This window comes from Panthera onca, chromosome D2 (assembly GCF_046562875.1).
Source record: "Panthera onca isolate mPanOnc1 chromosome D2, mPanOnc1 haplotype 2, whole genome shotgun sequence".
NCBI classification, from domain to species: Eukaryota; Metazoa; Chordata; class Mammalia; order Carnivora; family Felidae; genus Panthera; species Panthera onca.
In genome coordinates this window covers 7,558,085-7,574,960 of record NC_138349.1, presented here as the reverse complement: position 1 = coordinate 7,574,960, position 16,876 = coordinate 7,558,085, and the positions used below count along the sequence as shown (strand labels likewise).

General features: G+C 40.8%; 1 protein-coding gene across 5 annotated transcripts in view; it reads right to left on the bottom strand.

Annotated features, from left to right (window-relative positions):
- Nucleotides 1-16,316, bottom strand: part of EEF1AKMT2 (EEF1A lysine methyltransferase 2) — a 70,542-nt gene extending 54,226 nt beyond the window's left edge. For all 5 annotated transcript variants that reach the window (XM_078434937.1, XM_060641246.3, XM_078434936.2 and 2 more), the window contains exons 1-5: nucleotides 16,168-16,316; nucleotides 15,031-15,096; nucleotides 13,653-13,767; nucleotides 4,177-4,284; nucleotides 1,509-1,725 (exon numbers count right to left, since the gene is read on the bottom strand). In XM_078434937.1, coding sequence (XP_078291063.1) covers nucleotides 1,509-1,725; nucleotides 4,177-4,284; nucleotides 13,653-13,767; nucleotides 15,031-15,096; nucleotides 16,168-16,286 — 625 coding nt within the window. In that variant the 5' untranslated portion in view covers nucleotides 16,287-16,316. The remainder of the gene's footprint in view (nucleotides 1-1,508; nucleotides 1,726-4,176; nucleotides 4,285-13,652; nucleotides 13,768-15,030; nucleotides 15,097-16,167) is intronic.
- Nucleotides 16,317-16,876: the final 560 nt, after the last annotated feature.

Here is a 16,876-nt window from a genome sequence, read left to right as displayed (position 1 = left end):
TATTTAAACTCTGTATTAAGCTCTAAAACTGAACATAAGTTAAAGTGGTTCTCAGACACAGACACGATTTTAAGGACTCTTTACCAGGCTCAAGTCTGTTCCTCATTATCAAAGACAGACAAATATGTTTTTGTCTGGTGGTTCCAGGGATAAAAGAGAACACCTGTATTTAAGAACCGGGAAAGAAACTTGCCCTACACAGTGTTCACTTCGAGCATTTATTAAAACTGTCAAGCTTCTGGAACTGGGAAAGACTATGGATACGGGGCCCCAACGGTTCTAAAGGAAACAAATTTAACATGGAAGATAGTAAAATTAATGGCACGAAGTACAGGACAATAAATCACATATAATTCTTGTTTTCCAGAGGCAGTAGTAATGAAACCACAAGCTCACATTTCAAGCCTCAAACACTTCAGGTTTTACATTATATAACGTGCCAAAGTCACTGAATGGGCACAAAAAGACATGTGTTAACTGCGCTCCCTCCCACCGCCTATTCCCTTACTACCAAAAAAGAAAACAAACTCTAAGATAAAGTGCATGCAAAACAGTTATAAATTCATTTCCCATTAGCTTGGGACAACTGAGGTTCAAATTTAACAAAAATTTAGTAGCGTAGCCTTTATTATTAACATTCCATCCTAAAAGTTCCTCTCATTTCTTTAAAAAACTCCATACTAATCTGAAAAAGGGACTGTGAAAAAAAAAAAAAAAACAAGCAAACACTAGTTCTGGACTCTCAAGGTACTTTCCCAGAAGCACCTGTGCACTGCATGAATAAATTGGCAGGTAATATATTCCTTAAGATATGCAAGGAACAGTCTGCCGAAGCTCTCAAAATATTTGTGTATAGGTTATAGATTCTCGATTCTCACAAGATCCCCACTTAGTAGACACGGGACTAATTATACTTCCCTAATGGGGCGAAAAAGGTTCCTGTCTGGGAACCAAAACCATGAAAAAGAGATTTCCCCAAGAGTTAACAGGTCATATTTCTACCACAGAGTCCCTACCTTTTGTTTCTGTGCCACGTTGAAAAGAATTGTTCTACGTAAGCTGAAAAGAAGATAAATCCCAAATACCTGAATGACCATTAGCAAGACAAAGAAAGTATCTACAGAGTGAAAACTCTCACCACGTAAGATGTTTACAAAATACTACTTGCATTTGTGCATCACCGGCTCCCAGAACCCGAGCACACTGGGGCCGGGCACGGTACGCGTGCTCTCTGTCCGAGAGTACGCCGCTTAATCAAGGAACTGAGGTTTCACAGGCTCATGTTAGCACAGCACCTAACTGCCAGGATTTCTTGGAAAATTGTGGAAAGGACTCTGGGTCTCTGGGTATTATTTCTTTGTCCTTTGCGTATACAGATAAAAGAGAAGAGAAGCAGGCAATTCCCACAAATGGAAAAGTAAAGCCCTCAAACACCAAGCGAAAGAAAACCTATTGAAGTACGTTAAACCTGAGGTAAGCACACGTTTAAACAACAGGTGACCATTTACCTTCACTGAATTCGTTTAGCAACTCTTCCTTGGTCCAATTACATGAGGTTATTAGGAAAAAGCCTTTGCCGTTCAACACCCTGGAGAGGGATTTCACATATTGCTTCCTCTTCTCAATTGCGCTGTCAGGATTAAGGCTTATGGCATCAAAAGTCCCCTTGTCAACACAAATATGAAATCCAGACAGCTCTGTGGAAAGATGCAAAAAGTCTTCTACCTATATTAAAAATCAACGTCTTTGTGAGAACGATTAACATACAGTTTTTACCGAATCTACGTGACAATCTGTAAAAGGTTATAGCTAAAAGGACCAATTAATTACGATGGCATTTTACATACAATAAGCATACCTCCGACTTTATAGCTAACTTTTATGCGCGTCATTCCAAGACCATTAAAGCTAAGATCGGTAAGAGAGACTGACAAGTGTTTCCTGGACATTCCAAATCTCTACAAATTTGGAAACAAATCAAAGCCAGGTGTACTGCCTAATAACACCAGCACATAATGAAGCTCGCAAGCCTGGTTGATGAAAAAGTTATTTCTGTCAAAAAGCAGAATATTGGGGGGCACCTGGGTGGCTCAGTCGGTGAAGCATCCGACTCTTGATTTCGGCTCAGGTCATGATCTCACAGTTCGTGAGTTCGAGCCCTGCACTGTCAGCGCAGAGCCCGCTTGGGATTCTCTCTCTCTCCCTCTCTCTCTCTGCCCCTTCCCCCTTCCCCTCACGTGCAGGCACATGAGTGCGCTCTCGCGTGCTCTCTCTCTCTCTCTCTCCCCCCCAAAATAAATAAACGTAAAAAAAAAAATATCTGACGCATTCTTAAAGATGACAAAAAGTATGTGGCACTCAAACGGGTCATTAGAAGGAAGACGCCTTCTGGCTGATATTACTAGCTGTGTGATGTAAAGTAAACTTGGTAAATCGGAAGTTCTTTGGCCCTGACTCGGCAGCTCCCAAAGAAACGAATGGATGTAAGGAACGGCTTGAAGCTTAAGGAATGAAGCGACTCTTTACACTGCCGTGACTTCACTGGATAAGCGTGCGCTCTGGGTCGTGAAAGTCCTACACGAGCACAGCACACTCATTCGCCATCGCCTCTGAACACGTGAGGAGCGTCTGCCGTGGTGACCTGCCTCGGCTTCACTGAATAGTCACAATGATTGGCCAGTGGACTTAATTCTGAAAAGCTGCTTTGAAAAAGTAATCACCTCATGATTATTCACACAAACTTAATGCAGGAACCATAAATAGCATGTTACCGAAAACACTCTGATTTAAAAATGTGGATTTTGTTTCCTTGCGTCTGAACATGGGTTTTTTCCCCTCCTCCCTCACACCAAAGTATTCGGGATCCCTGAAGCAAAAAATGACTACCATTGCTACGAGCTAAGTTTAGAGAAGCTCCTATCCGAAATGTCTGCATAAAAGTACTCATTTATTCAGTAAGTATTTCGTGAACACCTGTTCTCTTCAGGGACTTTCCAGTCACCGGGAACATGACAGTAAACGAAAAAGAAAAGGGACCCTGTATGAGAACACAGCTTACGTTCTCTACATCCGATCTTAGCCAAAAGGCCGAGAAGCGGTATCTTACGTTCTCTAAAGAAACAGACAAGTAAATGAACTGAACAAATAATTCTAGATAAAGTGGTATGAAGACAATAAAAACAGAATGATGAAGACAGTGAGCGACTAGGAAGAGAAATGGTGTGGAAAACGCAGTAAAGAAAGACCCAAGAAGGTGATATTGGAGCACAGATCTGACTGATGAGAATGAGCCACGTAAGCTAAGATCTGAGACAAGAATATTCTAGGCAGAGAGCAGAAGGTGTAAAGACCGGAAAAGAACAGACTAGACATGTTTCAGGAGCAGAGAGCCAGCCAGCACGACTGGAACACAGGTGACGAAAAGGAAAAGAGGTAAGAAACGAGGGGCTTCGCGAGGCGCGGTGGGGGGTTCAGATTCCACTCTCAATGCAATGGGGAAGCCCTTAGAGACTTGTGAGCAAAGCAGCGACACGAGCTGGTATTTTAAAAGACCACTCCGCTTGACCCGTGGTCGTGGACGGTGGCGTGGCAAGAGCGGCAACGGAGAGGCCAAGTAAGAGGCCACTGTGGCCACACAGGCAAGAAACGATGGAGCCTGGACTCAGGAGAGAACGGTGGAGACAGCAAGGAACGGTCACCTGCCTGACGGACTCCAAAGATAAAACCAAGAGGATTAGAAGCCACACTTAAAGGAGAGAGAAGAATCAAGGATAACAACTCGGGTTTGGGGTTAGTACAAGAGGTGAATGGTAATAGCAGTAATAGCAATGGAAACTCAGAGTTTCGTCTCAGACTAAATGAAGGGCTATCAGCTATCCAGGCAAAAGCATAAAATAGGCAAAATCAAATTTTTTGATCTAGGTAATGCAAAGTTAGCTACGATTTGCATTTGCAAACGTGAAAGAACACACTTGCACACAAGAAAGAAGAGAAAATCACTTCCCCAAGCTGACTAGACTCAAAATTTTAATAGTTACTTAAAAATGTTTCAATTTGGATTATTTATAATGAACCCTCAATTTATGAGTTCAAAAGATATTGTCAACAAATATATTTTAGAAATGTTTAAACTCTGTCACTTTTATTACAAATAAGTTATAGTAATATAATAGTTACCTTCAACTTAATGTTAGATAAACCTTCTTTCTCTATAATACTTCCAGAAAGCTGTATTGCAGAAGGAGAGTAATCAATTCCAGTAATATTAGAAAATCCAAATTTTGCCTAGAGACAGAGAAACAATTTTATACTTTAGTTTGAAATGAAGTTTTAACATACTGCTTTGCTTATGAATTATAATATTCCTTTAGGACTGGGACTGTTTTATTTAATAGATCAAGTGACATATACTATCCAATAATCTACACTGTTTAAATTTTGTTGTAGATCTAAATAGAAACTAAGAGTCTGAATTTACATCAAATGACAATTCATCTGTTTTCACAGTATTTGATTTCAATTTCAAAAGAAAATTCATTCTCTCAAAGATCATGAGAATGTACATATGATATTTTTACCCTCAAGCAGAAAAATGTAACGTTAACTTCTGATGTGGATATGCTCTAATTCACACATAAATCTGTCATTAATTTTACTTAACACAATTAAGTTATACAAATAAATAAAATGCATACGTAGTAAATTCTTGAAAAATTTTCCTTCAAGTGTGATTATAAATTATGCAATTCTACATCCAGCCATGTGATTATTCAACACCTTACACATGTACTTTTTTGTTTTTGAAGTGTTTACAAAACACGTGTGAGGGCAGGTATTAAAATTCTCAAAGAATGAAGGCTCACTGGATCTGAGAGTTTTGAGCCTAAAGCTGTAGTCCCCACTGCTTCCCAGCCATATGAATCCACCTAGGGTGTGTGAGCTTGTGGGAAAAGTATGATGGCGTCTGTTCCTCACCCCCACCCCTAACACTATGCTGAACATTTTTAGAACAATCAGACTCAAGGTCATTTCAAAGGAAACTTGGAGAAAAGCAGCTGAAAAGTACAGTGTAGTCTAAAATTCTCTTCCTGCTCTTCAATATTTACACAATTTCTTTCCCTCAAAACTTAACATATGCCAACACCATCCATTAAGATTCCCTAGACTTTTCAACACTAAGTGACTGATTCCTGAACTCTAGTAACATGTTGATTGTTTTGCACAGAATTTTGCCACCTTTGACTATTTTTCTTTTTAATCTAAAGGTCTTTGATGCCAACCTCCTACTCTTTTTGTTTGTTTTGGTTTTTTTTTTTTTTCAGTCTTTATTTAATTTTTTAATTTACATCCAAGTTAGTTAGCATCTAGTGCAACAATGATTTCAGGAGTAGATTCCTTAATGCCCCTGACCCAGTTAGCCCATCCCCCCTCCCAAATCCCCTCCAGTAACCCTGTTTGTTCTCCATATTTAAGTCTCTTATGTTTTGCCCCCTCCCTGTTTTTATATTATTTTTGCTCCCCTTCTCTTATGTTCACCTGTTTTGTATCTTAAAGTCCTCCTATGAGTGAAGTCATATGACATTTGTCTTTCTCTAATAGCATAATACCCTCTAGTTCCATCGACGTTGTTGCAAATGACACCAATCTTCTACTCTTAAAGCTGTCTCACTCCATACTCTTCGAGATCTTCATTTTCTCCCAGTTTCCCTCAATTCCTTCCCCATCAGGAACCCAGGATAATTCTATTAATAATTGACTCCTACCAGTTCCCTCTTCTCCCATGTCTGTTTGTTCTTATAACAGCACTTATAAAAATATCATATATAGACGTTTTAGGTTTTTAGAACAGTCATCCAAAACCTCAAACTATCTCCAACATTTTTCACATTTGGTTTCTGGTACTCAGAAGAAAATAGGCAGACATTCAAGGAAATAACAAATGACCAGAAACCAAGGGGGAAAAACTGACATTAGAAAAAGACCCACAGGAGAGGTGCCTGGGTGGCTTAGTCGGTTAAACGTTAAACCTCCGACTTTCACTCAGGTCACGATCTCGCGGTTTGTGAATTCGAGCCCCGCGTCGGGCTCTGTGCTGACAGCTCAGAGCCTGGAGCCTGCTTCAGATTCTGTGTCTCCCTCTCTCTGCCCCTCTTCAGCTCACACTCTCTCTCTCGGTCTCTCTCTCAAAAATAAATAAACATTTTTAAAAAATGAACAATCAATCCCCCAAATTATTTCAATAAAAATGTCAAAAAAAATAAAGACACCGTCTCCCCCAAATCAATCAATTCAACATTAACAGAATCAAGAAGAAAAATCCTCTAATCATCACAGTGGATATCAAAGAAAGCAGCTGATCAAATTCAACCCCCATTCATGATTAAAAACTAGGGATATAAAGGAACACCCTCAATCTGATAAAGACCATCTATAAAAACCTATAGCTGACATCATTTTTAATAGTGAAAAATAGAAGCTTTTCTCTTATACTAGGCAGTGTTAACAAAGCTACCTGCCTTCATTCTATTCATTTCTATTCAACAATGTATTCAAGAGCACACAGCACTTCAGGGCGCCCCAGTGGCTCAGTCGGTTAAGTGTCCGACCCTTGATTTCAGCTCAGGTCATGATCTCATGGTTCATGTGATCGAGCCCCCCCATCAGGCTCTCCGCTGGCAGTGCAGAGCCTGCTTGGGATTCTCTCTCCCTCTCTCTCTCTGCCACTCCCCCACTTGAGTGAGCACTCTCTCAAATAAATAAACAGACTACATAGCATTTCAATAAACAAGACATCAAAGTTGGAATTAAAGAAATAAAACTATATTACATTACTATATTTGAGAAAATCAAAAAGAATCTATAAATAAACTATTAGAATTAATTTCTGAATTACTGGATACAAGATTAATAGAAACACCTGTCGTTTTGTTTCTATTTCCTAGCAATGAACTATTAGAAAATACATTTTACAAGCATAACAATAACAACTGCAACAACAAACAACTAAGGATCAATCCAAGAAAAGATATGGAAGACCCCTACAGAGAAAACTACAAAATATTACTGGTAGAATATAAACAGCTAAATAAATGGAGGAACATATCATGCTTGTGGATTCAGAGATTCAATACTGTTAAGGTCTAAATCCTCCCCAAATTCAATGCAATCCTAATCAAAATCCTATGATTTTTTTTTCCCCCAAAAGGTAATGAGTTTAAACTTTAAATAAATATGCATCCTCCCTGAATTAATCTGTAAATTCAGTGCAACCCTAATCAAAATGCCAGGTGTTTTTTTCCTGAAAAGTGACAAGATTATTCTAAAATTTAAATGAATATGGAAAAAGCTAACTAACAACAGCCAAGACAACAATGGAAATGGAAAGGAGATCAGTGTTGGAGAATTGACATCAACCAAACATGAAATCAGGACAGCAAGGCACTGGCATATAAGCAAACAGTCTCAAAGGAATAAAACAGAGGATCCAGCAACAGACCCAAGCACACACCACTATATGGCTTATAACAGAACTGCCGGGGGGAAAGGATGGACATTTCAATACATGGTGCTGGGTTACCTGGATAATCACGAGCAAAAAAATAAACCTCAACCTTTACCTCACAACATATACAACAACTGATCAGAACCTAAATGTGAAGAAAACAATAAAGCTTTTAGAAGAACACACAGGAAAATATCTTTATGACGCTGGGTAGGCAAGGTTTAATACACAACATTCAAAAACACTAATAATTTATTAAATTATATATTAAACTAGATGCACTAGATGAAGATACTGGCAATACAAAGATCACATGCCCAAAATATATAAAGAACTCCTACAAATCAATAAGAAAATCACAGGCACCTCAATTTTAACATAAGCAAAAAACTTAAACAGCCATTTCACCAGAAAGAATAGCCAAATGGCCAAAACGCGTATGAAAAGATGCTCAACATCTCTAGTCACCAGGAAATAATAAAACAATGAGATACCCCTACACACCCCCGAGAATCACTGAAATCGTGTAATTTCATAATCACTGTTATGTCATAATCATAATTGTAGAATCACTGACAAGACCAGGTGCTCGCAAGAATGGACTTCTCACACACTCCGGTCGGAGCATAAACTAGTACAACCATTTTGGAAAACGGTTTAGCAGTATTGGTAATAATCCAGTACTAGAAACAGCCCAAATGTTTCTCCACCTACGGGAGAACGAATGTATAAATGAATGAGTGACTAAATAATTAAATTGTGGTATTTTCATATAGTACAATGAAATGAACAGTGAAATACTGAAAGCCATGTCTGAAAAGAGGAACCTCACAAATCCAAGTTCAGCAGAAGCCAGATGAAAAAAAATAAAGCGCATAACCGTATTACCATTTACATCACGCCAAAAACAGGTAAAACTCAATGTAATGGACAAAGGACAATTTTTTCAAAAACTGATGGAACAATTCAACATTCATATGCCAGAGAAAAAGAACCTCAACCAGTATCTCAAGCCTTACAGAAAAATTAACTCCAAAAGAATCACAGATCTAAACATAAGAGGTAAAACTTTAAACTTTCAGAAGACAACATAGGAGAATATCTGTGTGACCCTGGGTTAGGCAACAAGTTCTTTATTATGACAACAAAAGCAATCCATGAGAAAAAAGTTAATGAACTTTTTTTTAAGCTTCATCAAAATCAAGAACTCCTACCCTTCAGAAGATACTATTAAGAGAATTAAAAAAAGGGGGCTCCTGGGTGACTCAGTCAGTTGAGCATCCGTCTTCGGCTCAGGTCATGATCTCGCATTCATGGGTTCAAGTCCTACATCGGGCTCTGAGCTGACAGCCCAGAACCTGGAGCCTGCTTCAGATTCTGTGTTTCCCTCTCTCTCTCTGCCTCTATCTGTCTCTCTCTCTCTCTCTCTCTCAAAAAAAAATTAAAACGTTAAAAAAAGAATAAAGAAAGAAGCCAAAGAATGGGAGAAAACACTTAGAAACCACCTACCTGGCAAAGAACGTATATCCAGATTACATAAAGAATCCTCAAATCTTAACAGTAAGTAAACAAACAACCCAATTTAAAAATAGGCCAAAAACGTGGCACCCATTTCACCAAAGATACGCGAATGGCAAGTACGTGAAAAGGTGCTCAACATCCTTAGTTATTAGGGAAATGCTAATTCAAACCACAATGAGAAACCAGTACAGCTAATCTCAAAAGCAGCCTAACATATGATGATAGACATCAAAATAGTGGTTAACTTTAGAAGGGAATGGGGGGGGGGGGGGGGGGCGCACAAAGGGGCTACTTCTATGGAGCTAACAATGTTTTATTTCTTGATCAGGCTGGTGAGTTACACAAAGGGTTCATCTTGTAAAACCTATATACTTAATGAGCACTTTTCTACATAAATACATCTAATAAGTTCACATTAAAAAAGAAAATAACTTCCCTTAAAAGACTACCTATCTAGGTGGCTTCACCAGTGAATTCTGCCGTTTTTTTAATTCTTTTTTTAAAGTTTTAACTTAATTATTTTGAGAGAGACAGAGAGAGAGAGAGAGAGAATGAATCGGGAAGGGGCTGAGAGAGATGGTAAGAGAGAAAATCCCAAGCAGGCTCTGTGCTGTCATTGCAGAGTCCGACACAGGGCTCGAACCAATGAACCGTGAGATCATGACTCAAGCCAAAGTCAGACACTTAACCAACTGAGCCACCCAGGCACCACTCTACCAAACATTTAAGAGGAAAAAAAGCACTAATCATTAATAAACTTCTTCAATAAATACATTTTTATTCAGTGACGCTGGCATAACCTGATACTAAAACTTAACAAGAACACTACAAAAAAGGAAAATTACCAAGACAATCTTTCTCATGGACAGAGTTGCAAAAATCCTAAACAAAAGATTAACAAACTGAATCCAATAATACATATAAGTTGGGTTTCTTCCAGAGATGCACTTAACATTTGAAAATGATCAGTGTAATTCACCAACACAAATAGCCTAAAGAAGAAAACTCATATGATCATCTCAAAGAGATAAAGGAAAAACATTTGACAAATTACAAGATTCATGAGAAACACACACACACACACACTCTCTCTCTCTTTTAGCAAAGGAGGAATAGGAGGAAACTTCTTTAATCTGGTACTAACTGATCTACAAAACAAATAACAAATTTACAAGCTAACATCATACCTAACAGTGAAATATTCAAAGTAATCTCTGAAAGGGGGAAAAAAAGACGAGGAAGTCTTCTATCATCAGATCTTTTCAACATTCTACTAGAGGTCACAGACAGTGTAATAAGAGGAAAAAAGTTATAAAGGCTTGGAAAGGAAGAACTAAAACTGCCATTATTCACAGTCTGCATAATTATATAGTTAACCACTGAACAACACAGGGGTTAGGAGTGCTGAGTCAAAAATTCGCATTTAACTTTTGACTCCCACAAAACTTTACTGACAGCCTACTGTTGACTGGAAACCTTACAGATAACGTGACAGTGAACACATATTTTGTACGTGTATCACACACTGTATTCTTACAATAAAGTAGGCTAAAGAAAAGAAAACGTTATTAAGAAAATCATAAGGAGGGGCATCTGGGTGGCTCAGTCAGTTAAGCATCCAGCTCTTGATTTCAGCTCAGGTCATGATCTCATGGTTCATGGGTTCAAGCCCCTCATTGGGCTCCACGATGACAGCACGGAGCCTGCTCTCTCCCCCTCTCTCTCTGCCCCTCCCATGTTTGCACTCACTCGCTCTCTCAAAATAAATAAATAAACTTAAAAAAAAAAAGAAAATTATAAGGAAAATACATTTACAGTACCGTATATATATTTATTTAAAAAAAAACACAAATGAGTGGGCCTACATAGTTCAAACCCATGTCGTTCAAGAGTCAACTATATATGTGAAAAAATCTAAAAGAATCTACTTAAACTACTAGTCTCAAAGGATAAATCATTAGCCTTTACAAATAAACCATTAAAATCCAAAAGAATCTACAGGTAAACAAGAGAATGAATAAATAAAACTGCAATATAATTAAATATCATACAGCCCTTTCTTTCCGCCATCTTGGAACCTGTGGAGGCCTGCTGGGAACAGGACTCCTAAAATGACAAATATGTCTGGAAGGCTGTGGTCCAAGGGTATTTTTGCTGGCTGTAAGCAGAGTGTCCAGAACCACAGGGAGAACACAGCTCTTCTTAAAATTGAAGGTGTTTATGCTCGAAATGAAACTGAATTCTATCTAGGCAAGAGATGTGCTTATGTGTACAAAGCCAAGAACAACACAGTGACTCCTGGTGGCAAACCAAACAAAAGCAGAGCAACCTGGAGGAAAGTAACGTGCTCATGGAAACAGCGGCACGATTCGTGCCAAATTCCGAAGGAACCTTCCTGCTAAAGCCATTGGCCACGACTCCGTGCGATGCTGTACCCCTCCAGGATCTAAACTAACTGAAAAGTAAATAAACAAAGGTGTAGGTTTGTAACATCTCGTAAAAACAAACAAAAAAACTTTACACAGCAGTGAAAATGAATGTGCTACTCCTACACACAACTTGAGTGACTCTCACAGAACGTGCAGAAGACACTAGAAAGAATATATACCCGAGTCTTCCATTCATACATTCAAAAACAAGCAAACTGATCTTTTGATGTTAAAATTCTTTGTGATTAATGGTTACTTCTAGAAAGGAAGGAGGGAGTAATTTAGAAAGGACTGCCGGGGAGTTCAGGGGAGTTTCTAGAGTCTATAACACATTACCTCTTGACCAGGGTGATAGTTCATAGGTGACCATAGGTGCGTTCACTTTGTGATAATTCACTGAGCCACACACTTCTGATTTGTGCACTTTAACACATATATGCTACACCCTGATGTTTCAAAAACATTTACTATAAATTTTTCTAATCATAGTCCACTGCTTAAAACATTTTAATGGTGGGGGAAAACAAAAAACAAACAAAAAACCATTTTAATGGTGGGGCTCCTGAGTAGCTCAGTTAAGCGTTCATTCAATTCCTGATTTCGGCACAGGTCACAATCTCACAGTTTGTGGAATCCAGCCCCATGTCAGACTCTACACTGACAGTGTAGAGCCTGCTTGGGACTCTCTCTCTCCCCCCCTCTCTGCCCCTTCCCCACTAGCACTCCTTCTCTCAAAGTACATAAATACATAAAAATTAAAATGTTGGGGTGCCTGGGAGGCTCAGTTGGTTAAGCATCCGGCTTCAGCTCAGGTCATGATCTCACGGTTTGTGAGTTCAAGCCCCGTGTCAGGCTCTGTGCTGACAGCTTGCTCAGAGCCAGGAGCCTGCTCCAGATTCTGTCTCCCTTTCTCTCTGCCCTTCCCCCGCTCTCTCTCTCTCTCTCTCTCTCTCTCTCTCAAAAATAAACATTAAAAAAAATTGCTAATAAAAAAAAAAAAGTAAAACGTTAATGGCTCCCCGTAGCCTAAAAGTAAAATCTAACCTATTAGGCATGACATGTATGGCTCCTACCTTTAACTTAATCCTCAACTCTGTCCATCTGAAACATACACTTTATATTCTAATGTACCAATTTATTTACAGTCCCAGTACATGCTATGCTGCTTCAAACATTCACGTCTTCTTTTTTTGAGATTTTTTTATTTTTTTTTTAAGCAATCTCCACACCCAACATGGGGCTCGAACTCCCAACCCCAAGATCAAGAGTTCTCATGCTCCACCAACTGAGCCACCCAAGCACCCTCAAACCTTCATGCCTTTCAACATTGTTTCCATTGCTTGAAATTTTCTCTCTTACACCCCACCCACACTCACTACACTCTGCCTGTGCAATTTCCATCCAGCTTGGGTATTAGCTCCTCCAAGACCCTTCCTACCCCTTTTCCCCAAAGCTAATCACTCTTTTCTACACACAGTTACCTAATATCGCACACGTCAAGCTACGGTGTTAACGGTTTCTGTGTCCACCCATCCTCTACTAAACTAGAACAACTCAAGCACAAGGTCTACATTTTCAGGCTGCCAGTGCCCAGCACAAGCCTTGGCCCATGGAAGTCATTCAACGAATTTCACCATTATGTGTATACCCATACAAATTAAGGCAGTAGAGCAATCTAAGAGGGAGCATATTATCATTTCCACCATAGTACATGCCACAGCAATGAGCACACTACAGGCACGCAACGATCGTTTAGTTTGTAGTAGAACCTGTGCCGAAACTCAGTTCCACGGACAGAACACTCTTTTCGAACCATACGCTCACCTAAGATAAAGTATTTATGTCCTACCAGAAATGTAAAAAGGCTTCTTTCTTTTGTACACACAGATTTCCAGAGTTCTGAGCTAGAAGAAACCAATTAAGATCACCCAGTCAAAAGTTTTCGGAAAGAACCTACACCCAGAGAAATTAAGTGGCTTGCTGAAGCTCAAGGTTAAGGCCAGAAGGGCCAAGACGAGCGCTCAGATGCCCTGCCTTCTCACAATCCACGCAGCCTCCTTCCGTACCATGTGACTCCTCAAAGAAGGTGCTACAACTGCTCTGCTACTTTAGACTCACATGGTTAATATCCTCATTCGCAAGATTTGTTTTTAATTTCATTTTAAAATTTGCTTTAACACATGAATACTAAAAGTACCAACAAGTTCAACCAAGAAAACACCATTTCCAGTTCCAATATCAAGCACTGAAGCGTCCAATGGAATCTCGCGTTTTTGCATCCACCTTATTAGCCGATTCATACTCTCTTCTCCAAACCTATTAGAAACAGAGAATCCGTTACTCAGATACCAGAGGAATACAGAGCAAAGTTTACAACTAGATTCCATTTAAGCAGCTTATTCCATACGCTCAAGTAAGTCTTTTTTGAAAGTAAGAAGTAGCATCTGTGACTACTTAAACTTCACCTCGACTAGTACTTAGGAGAAAACACCCCCAATGGAACAGAATAGAATAGATAAAGTCAATATGCTATTTATTAATGTTTCTCTACATCAGCACTAACACTCATGCATGGCTCAAAATTTCATTGCTTATTGAACAAGGACAATCACAGGATGACAGTAACTTCCTAACACAGGTTTCCCCCCTCTAACCGCAAGTAGAACATTGCTATGAAATCTTTCCTGTGGCAAAATGGCACAAAGCAAAGAAGCAATTACCAGTAATTTATACGGTAAAATTTTGTGAGCATTCCCAGACCCCAAAAATAACCTCTCTTGGGCCTAATACCTTAAGACACATCTTGCTAACAGATGCACAAAATAAATCAAGAAAAAGCACAGACGCTCACAGACACTGTTCAAAGCCATGGCGGCTTGATGCTGGGATGCTGAGTATAGTTCCCGGGGAAGGAGCTTGGCAGCACAACTCTTGCTGCTAGGGGTGTGCACTGCCTCTCTAAGGGCTCACTGCAAGACAAACGGTGAATGCTAGTTTTGTTCTTCACCATTTTGTGCAAAAGTAAAAAGCTTCAGGCACCTGGGTGGCTCAGTCGGTTAAGTGGCCAACTTCGGTTCAGGTCATGATCACATGGTTCGTGAGTTCAACCCGATGTCGGGCTCCGTGCTGACAGCTCAGAGCCCGGAGCCTGCTTCAGCTTCTGTGTCTCCCTCTCTCTCTGCCCCTCTCCCACTCATGTTGTCTCTTTCTCAAAAATAAATAAACATTAAAAAAAAAAATTTTTTTTTTTTTTAAAGTAAAAATCTTCAGATTTCTTTCACGTACTTACAGGTACTAATGTAATTCTTTCATAAAAGCCGAGGGGCATAATGTGCATTTTCAAAAAGCTGGGGGATACCTGCATAGTCATCCAATTTAAGTCTGGACCATTAAAAGTGGGAGAAGAGATTCTTGAAATCTACCCACTAAAGCTAGAATCAGTCCAAAGTTCCCAAGAATTTTAGGCTCTTTTCCTTTGGGATAAACACTTAAAAGACACACACACACACACACACACACACACACACACACACTCACTCACTCTTCTGAATCATAATTCCACTATTTTTTCTAACTCACCAGATTTCTCCTGTATCTCCATATTCTTGGAAAGTTTGCAGTTCTCTCTCATAGACAGCATCCCAACTATATAATCAAATGCAAAGCAAGATTCTTGAATTAAACTGCATTACGAATTAAATATGTTTCTAATACATCCTAAGTATTTATGACAGAAAGTTAAAACATTATTGTGCTATCAGGAAGCGCACATAGATCAACCCCTTAACATCCTCGTGTTAAAAGAACGAAAGACACAGACAAGCAGTGTAAGTTTACACTACAATACCTGACGTGTTAAAAAATACTATAGGTTTTACCTTTAAAAAGTATAAGCAAGTATTTATTCCAGGATCCCTAAGTCCCAAACACAAGTCCAAAACTTGACTGTACAAAGTGTCATTACGGCACATTGCAGTCTAAAACATGCAGACACAAAGGTTTTCCATCAATATGCTGGTTACTCAAGAAGGAAATCACCAAACATAAGCTCTGCCTAAAAGTTACTTGTAAGTTTAAGATTTACTCCTTTTAAGTACAGTTCCCCGTCCTCATCATTTGCCTTCTCTTGCTACTTCATCTCCCTAGAATCGCCGCTCCCTCTTACCCCTTCAACTCGGCCCATCCTTACCTTCCTCTGTCATTCGTTCATCCATCTATTAATTCGTTCAGAATTACTGAACATCGATTTGGTCAGACCGCTTTCTTCTACCCCAAGATGCCCCACCATCTCCTCGCTCTCTCCTCCGGTCACCCTTCACTCCCACCCTTTCCAGCTCCGACATCCCTACCCCGTCCCCTAAGCCTTAACCGTGCCCCCCTTACCCTTCCCTATCCCCACTACCGTCGAGCCCGCCTCCTCGCTCTTTCCCCAAGCCTGCCCCTCGGGTTCGAGACCCTTACGAGGCCTCCCCAAAAGCTTCGGAGAGCATTCCGCACCCCACGATCCCTTTACACAATGACCCCTTGAAATGCCCCTTAACCACCTACAGGGTGGCCCCTCGGGATTCCAGCCCATCAATCCCCCGCCTTACCTTCCACGCGCCACGCCCCCAAGGTTCTCCCCATCTTCCGGGGCCCCATATCCCTCCCGGTCCCTTTCCCGGGGCCCAGCCCTGGCGGTGCCGCTCACGCTCCCCCGCGGTACGCCACACTCACTGCTCTCGAGTCCCCAGCGCCGACGGGGCAAAGCCATCCCCTCCGGGACTGCCCCCTCGGGACCGCGCCGCGGCCCCAGCGCAGCCGCCGCCGCTGCCGCCGCCCGCGCCAGAGTTCATCCCGCTCCGCGACCCAGAGGGCCGTGGGGGCCGCCATAGAGACGAAGCACGGACAGAGCGGACTTGTGGACGGCGCCTCTAGGCGGCGGGAGGCCGCCCACTCTACTGCTCCCGGCTCGGCTTCTTCAGCTCTGTTCTGGTCTTGGGTGCGGGTTCCCACGACCAGGCGTGGAGAGACTGGGCCTCGCCTCCCTCTCTGCCCCCTCCAGCCAGAGTCCGATGCACCCCCTTTCTGAAGTGCCCGCCTAAGCGCCACCACATTTGGGGACTGCTGTTTGTAAGGGACTGTGAAAAAGAAACATCCAAAGTGGAGTCGGTTTTGCTAACCTTCACCGACGCGTAACTAACCCAACTTAACTGCAGCTTCAGCCTCTCCTAGAGTGGAATTTTTTTTTTTTTAAGATTTTATTTTTGAGTAACCTCTAGACCCAAAGTGGGGCTCAAACAACCCAGAGATCAAGAGTGGCCTGCTCTTCTGAAAGAGCCAGCCAGGCACCCCTCCCAGGAGGGGAATTTTAAACCAATCAGTCTGGAATTTTCTGGTGGGCACTAGTGAGGTAATCCACCTGATAAGACCCCCTGCCCTCCCT